General features: G+C 37.4%; 1 protein-coding gene across 14 annotated transcripts in view; it reads left to right on the top strand.

Moving 5' to 3' along the window:
* Positions 1-15,837, top strand: part of agrn (agrin) — a 244,172-nt gene that overhangs the window by 221,263 nt on the left and 7,072 nt on the right. For 8 of the 14 annotated variants that reach the window (XM_056268101.1, XM_056268104.1, XM_056268113.1 and 5 more), the window contains 9 exons: positions 2,268-2,358; positions 2,883-3,047; positions 3,216-3,327; positions 6,086-6,097; positions 8,430-8,546; positions 8,838-9,021; positions 9,492-9,579; positions 10,886-10,909; positions 14,354-14,386. In XM_056268101.1, coding sequence (XP_056124076.1) covers positions 2,268-2,358; positions 2,883-3,047; positions 3,216-3,327; positions 6,086-6,097; positions 8,430-8,546; positions 8,838-9,021; positions 9,492-9,579; positions 10,886-10,909; positions 14,354-14,386 — 826 coding nt within the window. The remainder of the gene's footprint in view (positions 1-2,267; positions 2,359-2,882; positions 3,048-3,215; positions 3,328-6,085; positions 6,098-8,429; positions 8,547-8,837; positions 9,022-9,491; positions 9,580-10,885; positions 10,910-14,353; positions 14,387-15,837) is intronic. The other 6 variants (XM_056268108.1, XM_056268112.1, XM_056268103.1 and 3 more) reach the window with 5 other exon arrangements.

The raw sequence follows: 15,837 nt of genomic DNA, 5'->3' as shown, positions 1-15,837 counted from the left end.
GTCTACTGCCATTTCGAAGCTTTCATTAGCACTCTTACTCTGTTGCGCATCCCTCTCTCACCTCATTAAAATTCCTACAGATGTTTTAGATCACAGGCATTAGAAATGTGGAAACCAAGTAAAAGGTTTAGCAACACACATGTGTGCAGGCGTATTGGACACCTCCCGGGAGTCCTGCCCTATACGCTAGGCCATGGGCCAATAATATATAAGTCAAATTAGCCTATAGCAGGGGTGGGCAACTCTGGCCCACGAGATCGACTTTCCTGCAGAGCTTAGCTCCAAAAGCCCCAGAGTTGCCCAGCCGTGCTATATAGAGTGCAACAGTGCCCGCCCACTTTTTCAATGGCCTTGGTTCTGGGAATATTTTTCCCATTATTTTTTCCAGTATTTATTAAAGAGTTATACGCCATTAACCAAACCAACTGACTATGAGGTGCATCACAACATTACAAACTTTGCACTTTGTTTATTTAGCACTTTGAGTCGATTTTTACTTCCGTCACCTGACTGTCACACTGTATATAGAGCTTCCCCCTCATTTACGTCACCATCAAGTTTTTACTGATTGGTTAAAAATTTCAATCTCCAATATCTTCATTTTCATTGACTATCTTGAAATAACATTGCTGTCTGTATCAGTGATACTGTTTCATGTGATGTCATTACTTGTGGGTGGGGCCAGTTTCATCATTCACGAGGGCCCCCGGGATTGTGGTGTCATTGCACATACATCCACACACCTGTACAACCCAGAACTGTCAAATGAGAGGGGCCAGATAGTCACCTTTTCGTCTAAGAAAGTCTCCATTAGCGAGTGATTAAAATAAATTGAGGTGAACCAGAATCAATGAGTTGAGCGCATCCATCAGACGGAGTGTTTTTTCTTATCGCTTGAATCAATGAGATGAGTAATTCTATCAGTCAGCTGCACATCATGATTAATGGGGAGTCAGTCGGGCAAAGTGTCCAGGGAGAGTGGCTCTCTCAAATAAGAGACTGACCAGCACCGAATCAGTCGTCATAACAGGAGAGCGCTCCCTGCTGGAGGAGGCCAGAAGGTAAAATGCAAAGCAGTGTGCTAAAAGAAGGACATTTTCAGGAGTAAGACTTTATTGTCTCTGAAGCACTGCTGGACTAAAGTACTAAAAGTAATGCATGATGCATCCATTAGCTGCCATTTGGAAATGAAGATTTTTGTAGTCAACATGAAAGTGTTTGCAACCTTTTACTTTTTTACTTTCGTAATGTTATGTACTATATATCAGAGTAAAATATAGTATATTCAATTAGAAAAAAAATGCATGGTAGTTTGCTAAACAATGCTTAATGCACTGCTTATGCTAATTTCCAATAGGTTTATGCATTACAAAAGTAGATCGGGTCAATATCATATTGACATTAAAATCAACATGAAATACAACAAAAAAATTACAAAGAAATGTTTCTACTAGTTTTGTGAAGTGATATGTTTCATTATAATATTGTAGTTACATAAAATATTTCAAAAAAATAACAATTATTGATTTATTTGAATCCTTTTTAGTTTTTAAAATAAATAGTTTACTTATTTACACTATCGCTCAAAAGTTTGGAGTCAGTACTTTTTTTGAATGGGGGGTTGGAATAAATTAATACTAAGAATCAGTAATGGCTTCTGAAAACCCAGCTTTGCTGTCACAGGAATAAATTACATTATAAAATATAGAGTATATATATTCATTGGTAGTAACTTTTTAATAGTAAACAGATACATTTATTATTGATTCAATTTATCTGATTTAATAATTTGATTTTGAGTACTCCAGATCTGTGATGAGTTGTTTATCAGTGCTGCATTGAAAGGAACGATTTCTCGGTTGTCAGTGGTTTATCAAACACCAGGCCTGTCCTATAGTTTTGGATGTTGCCTAATCTTTATACATAAACTGAATGCAGTGCAGAAAAGTAGGCCACTACTTTGTCGCTTTCCATTTTGACCCTGTTGTGATTTCTTGTAGAATAGAGAAGCTGCTGCTGTGTTAAACAATAGCTAATTAGCTTTTTAATCTCAGTCTGCCATCCCAGACTGAGCATGCGCTCATCCTGTGTAATTACTGCAGGAAGCATGCTGGGCTGTGTGACAGTGCTATGTGTTGATGGGTTTGTGTGTGTATGTGTGATCTATATACTGTGTCCCTGTCTGGTCTCATAATTGAAGGAACACTCCCATCTCAAACACATTAGGATATCTGCAAAGCATAATGTTTTTTTTTCATATTTTTCAGTGTCAGACAAGGGAGGCGCTTTCATTCCTTACTTCACTGGAGACTCTTTCCTGGAGCTCAAGGGCCTTCATCTCTATGGCCAGGATCTGAGGTATTACGTTACATATTGGCTATTCCTTTTTGCATTTATTATGATCATGACGCTGATGTTGCAAACAATAATGTTATATTATTGGTACTGTATGTGGTGAAATGAGAAGGCAAAGTCCACATACACAATCAGTGATGCAAACACAATTCAATTCTGCTGTAAAGCAGCTCTGCAGAAAACAGTAGTGTCATCAACCAGCTCAATTCAGTTAAAGTTTTGTTCTCATTAGTCAAAAAAATACTTTGTAAACACCACTGGTTTAATTATGCTTCTTCTACCTCACAGATTAATTCATGTTGCAAGTAATTTCAAGTTAATTCAGATTCGGACATGTTGGATTTGTTTCTGATGTTCGATTGGTTGAGCTGTTACTCTGTAATTAGTCCATCTATTTCTGCCATTTTGACCCATTCATGAAGATTTGTAGACTGAATGAACCTTATTTCTCACATTACTTTTTGCCTGTATCAAGGAAGAAAACCCCCTGTTATGAGTCTAATTGAACTATGCTTATTTGTCCATAGGCAAAAATTCAGCATGACTGTCGTTCTGTTGGCCAATGACTCCAAAGGCATGATTTTCTACAATGGTCAAAAGACGGACGGCAAAGGAGATTTCATCTCTCTGTCCCTGAATGATGGGATCCTAGAGTTTAGATATGACCTGGGCAAAGGGCCGGCTGTAATTAGGTAAACAACACCCTGTAAAGTTATATTCGAATTAAATTAAACTCAAATTACTCGTATGTGTTGTGTTCAGTCGCCTATTAGAGGAACTGTAGCTTTTGGGTTTATTTTCATATTGCTATTAAGTTTATTATATAAACTTTAAATAATCTTTTGTGTGTGTGTGCACAGGAGTAAAGAAAAAATCAAGCTGAACGAGTGGAATACAGTGAATCTGGAGCGGGCCAGCAGAAAGGGAGAGATCAGCATTAACGGCAAAGACCCCGTCAGAGGAGAGGCGCCGGTATGAGAACACTCTTATGCTTATGCTGCCCAATAAAGGCCACAAACAAGAACTAGTCAAACTAGCTGTTCCCTCCCTTGTCAAAAAGGACTGTGATGGTACTTTGATATCCAGTGGTGTTCAAAAGTTTTGGCTGAAAATAATGAAATATTTCAGATTCTACTCTATTTATAGGTGACTAATCCAGTAAGTAAATTTGTGACACTAATAATGATTGAGATGTTCTTGCTTCTTTTGAAGCTTGTGATGGTCTGTAGATCATCTCAAATAATGCTGGAGAACATGATCATCAGGTTTGACACAAACTTGTGAAGTTTATGCAGCTCAAGTGCTGTTGTAATTGAAGTAAAAGAGGTACAAACCAAATACCACATACATTCTGAAATTCATATTCAGTTTTTCAAATCAACTTTTTACTAGTGTAAATTGCAATAAAAAACATTTAATTAAATCAAGACTTAAAAAAGACTTTTGGACCCCACTATATAACATGGAATTGAATGATTACCATATTCATGTACCATGATATTGACATTTCAGATAATGCTATATAGGGGTGGGCGATATGACCAAAATCTTATTTCACGATAACGATATATATCACAATATAGTTATTTTTGCTATAAATAAGGTTTTATGGCATCCAAATTTTTGATACCATTGAAATGTCATTATAATTCTTGTCACCAATTTCAATATCACAAAACACTAGCCTAAGTTCGTTTTTTTTTTTAAAGGGATAGGGATTACTTCCACTAAACACAAAAGAAGATATTTTAAAGAATGTTGGTTACCAGACAGTCGATGGTAGCCATGTACTTCCATAGTATTTTTTTTTTCCTTCTACTTCGGCTACCGTCAACTGTATAGTTACGTACCAACATTCTTCAAAATATCTTCTGTTTAGTTCAACAGAAGAGAGAAACTCATAAAGGTTTGGAACAACATAAGGGTGAGTAAATGATGACAGAATTTTCATTTTTGGGTGAACTATCCCTTTAAGACAAGTAAACAGTCGGTGATAAAATAAGAACAAAGAAACTAATTACAAGCAAAAGAACAACAAACTACAATAGAACAAAGAAACAAATGAAATACTACATAAATTGTATAAAGGAATCAAATGTATTAAAAAAACACTGCATAGTCGTCACTATGTACATTTAAATATACATTTATTCTCATTAAAGTTACAAAAGTGATTTAGTCAAGAACAGTGAGAGATTTTCTCTTTTGTTGTTTGATTAACATTAATGACAGAAAGTCTGCTGTCACTTTAAGAGCGAATGCACGGGTATATTACTGTTACACATGTGTTTTCTTTCTCAACTGTTTACGTTCACTTATAACTTAAATGACTGTTTACGAGGATACTTGCAAAGATGGGCATTTTGACACATAAGTGTGTGTATTTGACCGTTCAAGCCCAAAAAGGCGGCAAAATGAACTCAGTTAAGTAATTGTGCACTGTATGAGCCTCGGCTTTATGTGCGTGCGTCTCTCTGACAGCGCGTGTATATAGTAAAATTAGTTCTTTCGCTGCTTATGGCACTTCTCTTGTTTTATAACTGCAATGCTTAAAACACATTCAAATGATTAGCTTTCATGACCAAAATTGATTGATTAGCTTCCATGACCGTTGACACAGCAACATCACATGAGCGTAATTGCGATAGAGATAATGGTCCAAAATCTCGACCAGTTGACAAATTTCTTCCGGTTATCGTGTCTACTGTTATATTGCCCACCCCTAATACTATGGTATTATCATGGTACGTTTCAAAGAAACCATGATATTACCATAAGTGGTATTGACCAGAAAGTCATGCTTTGTTTTGCATATTCTTTGAAGTTTAGTTCAATGTCTGCCTTTCACGCAGGGTCTGGGGTGCATGTGTGGGAAGCTTTCGAAACTTCCTCCTTTTACGTTTCGTACCGTATATTTGGTCTTTTATCTCTGCCCTCCCTTTGCTTTTAATTGCCATGTGGAAATGACTCTGTCTGTTGTGCTACAGATTCGCACCCACTCAGATCAATCCCAGCAGCCTCTGCCTGAGCTCGTGTCAAACTCAAAGTACGACAGCAGAACAATCAGGCAGCTCTCGTACACAAATCGAGGCCATGTAATAATCTTGAAACTCTCTCATCCTCTAGTTATTCCAAATAGTGTAATTTGTGATTAGCTTGATGTAGTCTTGCGCGTAGGCACTTAAGTGTGCCTTTTTCCATCATTAAACCTTCCTACGTATGATAATTGTGTTTCATCGCAGCAGTAGAGGCAGGAAAATCCTATTAAAGCGGAGCGTAAGAGGATGAGAGAGGGAAAAATGTGAAGAAACCAAAAGGGTCTTGTTCCAAAGGGGCCGCCCGAAGCAAAACCCCATGAGAAATATTTTCATATTGCCTCGATGGCCTCAGCCGTTCCACTGAACAGACTCTAATATACACCGCCATATCACAAAGCAAATATAAATAATGTGGGTGCAGTAGTGTAAAACATAGCACGACTTTAATGCCATTTCTGATTTACTCTGAACATTTGTTTCTGAGGCACTATCCACACACACATATATTTATTTATTTGCGACCTGCATGCTAAGTGTCTTGCTTGAGTTACGCTTGTGAATATTTTATTCCTCAGGCTTATAGTTTTCTGCATGCGGTTCTGTGTGTACTGACATCTTCTGTGTTTTCTTCACTGGTAACATTTTTTTTCTTCCTTCCCCTGTGCTCTTTTTGTGTGCTGTCTGGATATAAGAAATCACGCAAGGTAATGACTAAAGTCTGAAATCGCTTTCTCGAAATCAACATCCTCATTCCCACCAAAAGCAACTGTCCATTTCAGCTTCATTGTCCATTAGTCAAGATCTGGTAGAGGATCAAACGAATCGGAGGGGAGGGTTTTTTTCTTCTCTTCAAACCATTCCATATGCTGAATGGAAAGAGACATAGAGAGAGATTTGGCTTTCACCTCAGACCAGCTGGTATGGGGGCGACGGGGGATAGTTATCATTTGACCACCATTGTTTCATCACCCTTCCAACAACAATGAAACGTCTTCATTAGTCTCGCGTGGGAGGGCCATTAAACCACCTCACTGTGGATGTAGACTGCAAGAAAAAGGCTGCTGGCGTGGGAGAGAAAGGGAGTGTTATCAAGAGAAGAAAGAGATGTGAGAGGAAGAGAGCGTGGTACAGAGCTAGGAGTTGTTCTTTTGGCACATTTGTTTTTGGACCCTTCTGGGGCGTCATGCACTTTTTTTGTTGTTGTTTGTTTGTTTGAGGTGGTACCAATGACAGTCCTGGCTCACTTAGTGCCCTAGGCAACATAAGACATGACCAAAGAGAAGGAGATTCTATTTTTAAGTGTGAGACATGATAGTCTTGTGGTAGTGTTTCTTTTTAGCATCCAATGGGACTCAGGGACTTGTGTGTAACTTTTGAACCTCAAACTTTGGAATAGTAGTGTATATGTATAATTGTATATATAAATATGTTTATATACTGTACACTAACATTTAAAAGTTTGGGTCGCTAAGATTTAGGTTTTTGATGAAGTCTGCCTACCAAGGCTGAATTTATTTGATAAAAAATAAAGTAAAGATCAAAATAACAGCATTTATTTAAGATAGAAATCTTTGGTAACATAATAAATGTCTTTACTGTCGCTTTAGATCAATTAAATGCGCCCTTGCTGAATAAAAGTATTCATTTCTTACTGACCCCTAATTTTTGAATGCTGGTATATAATTAATAATACTTTTTTTATTATTTATGTATAGTATTATTGGGTCTTTGTTTATGTATTTATTTATTGCAAGTAAAATTGGAACTGAATCCTATAGCAAGGCATCATTTTCATTGTATTTCATTGTAAAGAAGCTTTGAATTTCTGGTAGTAATAGAATCTACTGGTCAGACTGGAAACATTTCTACCATCGAAGGAAATTTTTTTTTTTTTTTTTTTTTTACCTACAACAATCATGTACCTTAATTATTGAAGATACAAACTTTTCTTGGAAATTGCATTCAAATTCTTGGCTCAGAAATCTGAGTTTGAGTGGGCATGATGCTTCTGGGGCCCTTGGGGAAGGTTCCTAAAAAACACTGGCAGTTAACTATTCACTTCACCTGCTCAATCTCAGTCTCAGCTCGTTCTGGCAGAGAACAGGAGAGTGAAAATGCCTCTCCCAGCCTGTGGCAGTCGGTGCATTGCATCTTTATGTCAAGACTTCTCATTGCACACGTCTCTGACCACATGAAACAGCAGCTGGGCGAAAACATTCATGGCTATGCTGTCTTGGCCCAACCACATGCTTGAACTGGCCCCTTGTTCCATAGCCAAAGCTTTTCAAGCCATTGCCTTTATCCGTACTCAGCTATTCTTCTTTTTATATCACTGGGATGAGAGCTGGACCACACGTCAGAAACTGGCATTGCTGTTGATGTCCCATCTTTTTTTTTCCCCAGCAATTAACTTGCCTTTCCCCCAAGGCAATTATTGGCCTACATAAAATAAAGATTTTTAATTCTTTTTAAGTAGAGCCTCATGCAGAAAAATCCCACTGTAACTAAAGCGATTTTCACACCGGTTGGAGAAATGCTTAGTTCATGGTCATCTGCGTCGTGAGCGATACACCAATTAGAGTTTACAGCTTGAGATTTTAATGGTCCGAGGAACAATCAGGCATCCATTACACTCTTTCATTAAAAAACCATCCATATCAATCGTCCTCATTTCAATTGCTTCAATTATCTCTCACTTTTTTTTCCCTCACTTTTTTCTCCTGTCTTATATGTTAGATTTAGAGTCATTTACCATTCAGAGAACTGAGCTTAAATCTATTATGGTTCTGTAATACAACACTCACGTTGATGTGGATACGGATTAGGTGTGAAAGTTGAATCAATAAGCCTGCTGATGTACAGTAAACCATCCTCTTTTACACTGGTTTCTTTTTACTGCAGTTGCTCTACTAGATCACCCATAAAAAATTGTAGCCATTTCGTAAGGGTTTGCATTAAAGTGTGATAGCTAAAAGAGTGAATAGAGGATGAGGAACAGTTCATGTGGTTTCTCATGCCCATTTTTGTACTCTCCAGAATCAGCACACAGATCTTAATCTGAAGGAGTCGCTCTTTGTGGGCGGAGCCCCTGATTTCCGCAAAGTAGCCAGAGCTGCTGCGATCAAAGATGGTTTCAAAGGGGCCATTCAGAAGGTGAGAGCATTTACAGATGCATTAAAGTCATGAATTTCCATTTAAAACCCATTTTACTTCCATCTATTGATGCATTTCAGAGTGAAACACGATATTTAGTGAGAATAAACCTTGTTTTAACCATTGGGAAATAAATGGAGAATAGAAAAATGTGTTACTTGCCAGAATGAAGCCAGACCTAAATGCGATTTGCTAAAACACTTCATAAGTAGCTGTTTGGCTGGAAGAAGTAAAACTTATATTTGGATTTAAAAAACGATATCTATATTAAACCTATATCTGTCTCCATAGATTACTCTGATGGGAATTCCAATCCTGAAAGCTGACAATGCCCTTCAATCCAGTGATGTGTCCATGTATCCCTACCACCCTTGCTCCAATGATGTTTGTGAGAACGGAGGCCGCTGCAACCCCCAGTTGGACAGTTATGAGTGCGTCTGCCGCCATGGATTCGCCGGACAGCACTGCCAGGACGGTAAGTGCCTTATTTCATCACTTTTTTAATTCAAAATCGTATTACCCAGTACAGCCTCTCCTCCAACTCCTTCACACTCCTTTAAGGCAAGATTTGCATACGTCTTTAGCATACATCAACATACGACTTACTTAAAAGAAATCGCTCATGGCAGCTTTAGCCAATCCATGTGCTCCATATGTAGATTTAGCTAAATCCACGCCTCCAAACTTTCACAAATAATATCAGTCATCGTCCTTGCATGATTTGTATGCTTATCACAAACGCACATTGGCACAGTCACAAAACCCAAGAATTTTGCTCACCTCATTAACCTTGCTGGGTCCTACTGTTGTATCTTTAACCTTAATTAAGCCACACAAGCATGAAGCCTGCGATATATCACGCTTTCCTCCTTTGCTTTAATTAAACAGTGCTGTGTCTCACTTCGATTGGTGTAATTTCACTTTGTCTTCTCTCCTCCCTTTCAGCAATATTCGAGAAATCTGCTGGGGACACAGAGGCCATTGCATTTGATGGCCATACATTCATCGAATATCACAACGGAGTCACCAAGAGGTAATACAGGCGCACGTCCTCATGTCAATGGCCTGCCCAATCATCACTATCCGCCCTGAGCTGCATTGACTGCATTTCTATATTAGCAGTCAATGAGGGGTGATGACAAGCTAGATTACTCCGGCCTCATTTAAGGTCCAACGTACTTCCTCGTTTCAGCTAATGGCCTGATCTCATCAATTACCACTTCCACTGGCCTGTCTCTTTGGTTTCCATGAACCCTGGCTGGTTCCAATTAGCGTAGCACCCGAAGGAGTCTCATGACTGCACTGCGATGTACCACGCTTATGTGCTGTAATGAACCTTCCTCCACCATCGCTGTAATCTCAAAACCACACGTTTTCTCTACCACACATATCCTAAAGCACCATGGATGATCTTGTCTTGATAATTGCTTCCTCCTTCACTTATCAGATGATTTCTCTTCCTCTGGTTGGTCTGATGTGTCAGTGGTCCAGCAAGCACCAATTACGTCAACATTTATTCGGTTTCGAATAGAAAGGATTGAATTTTTGAACCCATCACAAGTGTTATATATTCTATTGCAGTGTCTCCACCAGTGTTAAAATGGTGCTTTCAAAGCTACTCATAATTTAAAGTATTTTTACAGTGAAACTAGCCTTTTGAAAGCAGTAGATAGCTACACTAAAGGTTACTAACATTAAGTGGTTAACTTAAGTAAAGCTAACTAAGAAGCCAATATATTTTAAACTATAAAACTGTTTAAAATGTATAGAAATCAGGTGATATCATTTACTTTTACAACCAGAAAAGTATCTATTCGGTACAAAACAACGAGGATCTCAATTATAGTGATATACATCAATCTGAATTAGAAACATGCAAAAACATGAGATGAACAGCAGAATTTAGTGAAATATTTGACTACAACAAAGTGTACATGAATGTGAATGAATCAGTTAACAATTTCTTAAACGGATTCATTCATAGAACCGTCCATATAAAATTAATCGATCCTCCCAGCTCTACTTATAAATCAGTGAAGACATTTTTTTTTTTACATATTTTGTTCATATTAGACAGATGTTAACATCATTGCTGATTTTCACTGCCACATCGACTGATCATACCACTGTGAAATGCACATCTTACCACTTAATTCACAAACTAGTGTGCTGAACATGGGGCGAACCTTAATGAAGGACACACAGCGTCACTCCTGTTTGTTATGTGTTGTGTGTTTGTTTGTGTCAATCTGTCTGTCTCTGTACACATGGCTTCTGTTGTCTTTGCTCTTGTCTGTCTGTCTCATTTGAGTGTCTGTTGTCTTCCTTCTGCTCTCAAGCCAACTGACCAATGAGATCCCAGAGTAAGTAACCCAAAGACATTCTGGGATGTATTGAAATAAGCAAAACTAACATTTTTTAAGACAAACCATCAACTTAACCCAATATAAAGCATTGGTCTTTTCCTTGTACTCCCATTTACATCACATTCAGAAAAATATTTTTGAAAAATGCAGGGCTCATCTATTACATATTATTTCCAGGAAAGGTTGCATTTTCATCAGCTGCATCAGAAACCAGTATCAGGAATGCATGCTTGGCATGAATAATGATGAGCATTGTGATACACTGATAGATTCCTACAGGAATCATGCATGGAAATACTTAAACTGACTTTGGAAATACGCCTGTGTATATTCTTATGTTAAAAAAGAATGAAGCCCTGTTTAACTGCAAATATGTGTTATTTAACTTTACACCGCTTTAAATCACAATATACATCAATATTTAGTTCGTATTTACAGCTTGGTTTAAATGGCATTTTACTGCCCCATTAGAGAAATGTTCAATCTGTTATAGTGTTCCTTATTTTAAATTATTTGTTTCTGAATGTAATTAAGTGTCTAAGTGGCTGCACTGAGCCCTTAAAAAGCTGGCAACTTGATTAAATGGAATTATGTTATGTATTATGCTCATGAAAAGTTCCTGCCTGGCTTTTAAGCCACGTCACTTTGTTTGTCAAATCGCTCCCAGTGATTTCTAATAATTGTGCCAAAGGATGAAAGTGAAAGTGGCACATTAATCAAGGATTTGTCTCTCAGAAAACTGGCCGCAATTAAAGAGGCTCCGTCCAGTAGAGAAAGCGAGCCACCGCGGGCATCAATAACAGTTAGGGACAAGGCCCTCTTCATTGACTTTCACTCTTCCTGGGGTTTAATGCGTGTCACTTCCTCTACAAATGAAGTGCCAGATTAAAATTAATCTCAACCAAGAAAGCTGACCAGCCCTTCAGAACGAGTATCATCAATTTAGCTTGATCTGGTTTTGAGCAGAGCCCTTAAAATGAATGAATTCCTTAGAGGGCGTCAGCATAGTGGCGCCCCATCTGTGGCAGTAGAGTCATATTTCTGTTAGTATTTACTGTGCTCTTCATATGTCTTTATTCATTCTCTTTAGCTCAGCAGCCTTGGATCAATTTACCCATTCTTACCCTTCAGTGACCTGTTCCTAAATGTGTTTTTATTTATATAATTGGCCTTTTGACAAAAACAAGTGTCTTATTTAGCTCAGTTCCAATACTAGTAAGCTACATTGCTGCCTACATTGGCAGCTGCAATCTTAGGAAGCAGAAAAGCACAACACACATATAGAAACTCAACTTGATTTCAGTAGTTTGACATTAGCATGTTGCTAACAGCACACTATAGCATAACAATATAAAATACATGGCATACTCAAATATTGGGTAAAATAGTCATTCAGTAGTTTGACGTTAGCATGTTGCTAACACCACACTATAGCATAACAATATAAAATACATGGCATACTCAAATATTGGGTAAAATAGTCATTCAGTAGTTTGACGTTAGCATGTTGCTAACAGCACACTATAGCATAACAACATAAAATACATGGCACACTCAAATATTGGGTAAAATAGTCATTCAGTAGTTTGACGTTAGCATGTTGCTAACAGCACACTATAGCATAACAACATAAAATACATGGCACACTCAAATATTGGGTAAAATAGTCATTCAGTAGTTTGACGTTAACATGTTGCTAACAGCACACTATAGCATAACAACATAAAATACATGGCACACTCAAATATTGGGTAAAATAGTCATTCAGTAGTTTGACGTTAGCATGTTGTTAACAGCACACTATAGCATAACAACATAAAATACATGGCACACTCAAATATTGGGTAAAATAGTCATTCAGTAGTTTGATGTTAGCATGTTGCTAACAGCACACTATAGCATAACAACATAAAATACATGGCACACTCAAATATTGGGTAAAATAGTCATTCAGTAGTTTGACGTTAGCATGTTGCTAACAGCACACTATAGCATAACAACATAAAATACATGGCACATTCAAATATTGGGTAAAATAGTCATTCAGTAGTTTGATGTTAGCATGTTGCTAACAGCACACTATAGCATAACAACATAAAATACATGGCACACTCAAATATTGGGTAAAATAGTCATTCAGTAGTTTGACGTTAGCATGTTGCTAACAGCACACTATAGCATAACATAAAATACATGGCACACTCAAATATTGGGTAAAATAGTCATTCAGTAGTTTGACGTTAGCATGTTGCTAACAGCACACTATAGCATAACAACATAAAATACATGGCACACTCAAATATTGGGTAAAATAGTCATTCAGTAGTTTGACGTTAGCATGTTGCTAACAGCACACTATAGCATAACAACATAAAATACATGGCACATTCAAATATTGGGTAAAATAGTCATTCAGTAGTTTGATGTTAGCATGTTGCTAACAGCACACTATAGCATAACAACATAAAATACATGGCACACTCAAATATTGGGTAAAATAGTCATTCAGTAGTTTGACGTTAGCATGTTGCTAACAGCACACTATAGCATAACATAAAATACATGGCACACTCAAATATTGGGTAAAATAGTCATTCAGTAGTTTGACGTTAGCATGTTGCTAACAGCACACTATAGCATAACAACATAAAATACATGGCACACTCAAATATTGGGTAAAATAGTCATTCAGTAGTTTGACGTTAGCATGTTGCTAACAGCACACTATAGCATAACATAAAATACATGGCACACTCAAATATTGGGTAAAATAGTCATTCAGTAGTTTGACGTTAGCATGTTGCTAACAGCACACTATAGCATAACAACATAAAATACATGGCACACTCAAATATTGAGTAAAATAGTCATTCATTTAAATTACACTGAACAATTTTTTGACGGTTGTCTGTACTTAATGAAATATATGTCTCGTTTTGTCCATTATCTTGAGTTGTGCACTAGATACATATGATACTGCCATAGAATTTGGGCAAAATATGATTAAGATCGATCTTTTAGCATAATAATTAAGTTAAGTGAACCAATGCTGCCTCCATAGGTTTTAGAATTTGATCGAATACGACCAGTCTTTCAAACATACTGTACACTCATGTAGTTACTCTTTTTCTCACTTTCTCGCTCACTTGACTGGTCGAGACGAGAGTGATGGAATTGCTGACAAATTGCAGTAACTCAACCATATGACAGCTCAGAACAATAAAACAATGTGCCAGTACCACTGGTACTGCTTATAAAGTCTCCCAGTGTTATTTCTTTGCCTATGCTGGCATAACAACTGAAACACTAGAATAATTTAGTGAGGTCAGTCTAACTTCTTAACGCAGGTCTTCTTGTCTGTGTGTTATGCGATCCCTGTTCTTCCCCTCCACCCTTTTGCACTTATTGCATGCCTATCATTTCTTCCCTTGCTCCTCTAAGCCCTGAGTCACTGGAGAACCCGTCTGACCAGAGGTGAGTCCCCTCTGCCTGAACTGTTTCCAATGGCACGCCGTCCTCCCACACTCAGTCCCCCAGCAGAGGCTAAAGGCCAGGGCTTTTGTCGGGTAGCATGTCACAGCTTGCACACTGAAATCATTTGTAATATGTCTCAGACATGTTTATTTGTCTAATATGCAATCCTAAATGGAATATTTGGACTTTTTTGTGTTTTCTATGCTGATTTTGGGGCAAAATGCGCAGAATGGATTTCAGTATGTGATGTGCTCTATTGTTTGAAGTTGGAAGATGGAATGAACTGTTGTGAAGAAATGGTTATAAACAAACAAAAAAAGAAAGAAAACTTAAATATTTAATATTGTGTTTATTAATATATTGTTAATGTCCTAATTCTGTCAAAATGAATGTCTAAAACATTACATTTCTATGACAGCCACTATTTAAATGATTATATATAGTGTAGTAAGATTTTTGTTTTTTTATAAAGCAAGGGCAGAAAAAAAGTGACAATAACGACACATTCAATATAACAAAAGATTTCTATTTTTTTCTTTTTTAAAGATTTTTTCTTTGTGAATCCAAGTATACTGTGGGGGGGAAATAATAATAATAATTATTGGTAATAATAAGAAATGTTTCTTGAGCAGCTAATCAGCATTTGAAAATTCTACTTTGCCATCACAGGAATAAATTACATTTAAAATATATTCAAATAGAAAACAGTTATTATAAATTGTAATTATATTTCACACCATTTCTATATTTGCTGTATTTCTGATCAAATAAATGCAGCCTTGGTAAGCATAAGAAACTTTGTAAATACACAAAAAGCATCTAGTTCTGCAACTGAATATTCTGTGTGCCTGCTAAGACGTGAGACGTGTTTAATGACCATTCCCATGTGAGCCACTGCCCTCTATAGGTGGACAGTGTGAATCACTCTTTAAGTCTGATCACTTCTGGTGTGAATGAAAAAATAATGCACCACCCTATTATGCATTTTATTAAACAAAATACCTTAAGTAGATCTGTTTTTTGTAAATGTAATCCAGCTTTAAGGGGTTAAGCCCTTTAGAATGTTCTAGATGCTTGAGATCCTAATGGGACATAAGCAATAATGCGCTCAGCAGAGTGGTGTATAATCACAGTTAGCTGCCCTGATGCCGAAGCCCTGGCCTGGGGCCGCGCGAAGGGAAGGCCTGTGGAAAGAGTCCAGTCAGCACATTACATGCGTCTCATCGGGAAAGAATTCAATTACAGCAAATTATTATTCGGGCACATCAAGAGCATTTACATAATGAAATTCTGTCTTTTTAATCAAACAAATTAAGATGTTATTTCCAATTCTCAAGTTGTTAGTAGAGCTGCTAATATTGTGATTTGAAATTTGAGTTGTCAGTGCAGGCAGGCTTGGAGAGGACGCCGTCTGATTTCACGCCCGTCTTCAGATGAATCATTCCTCAAGA

The sequence above is a fragment of the Rhinichthys klamathensis genome, unplaced genomic scaffold (genome assembly GCF_029890125.1).
Source record: "Rhinichthys klamathensis goyatoka isolate OS25496 unplaced genomic scaffold, OSU_Roscu_1.1 h1tg000269l_1, whole genome shotgun sequence".
Classification (NCBI taxonomy): domain Eukaryota; kingdom Metazoa; phylum Chordata; class Actinopteri; order Cypriniformes; family Leuciscidae; genus Rhinichthys; species Rhinichthys klamathensis.
This window is presented reverse-complemented; position numbering and strand designations above follow the sequence as displayed.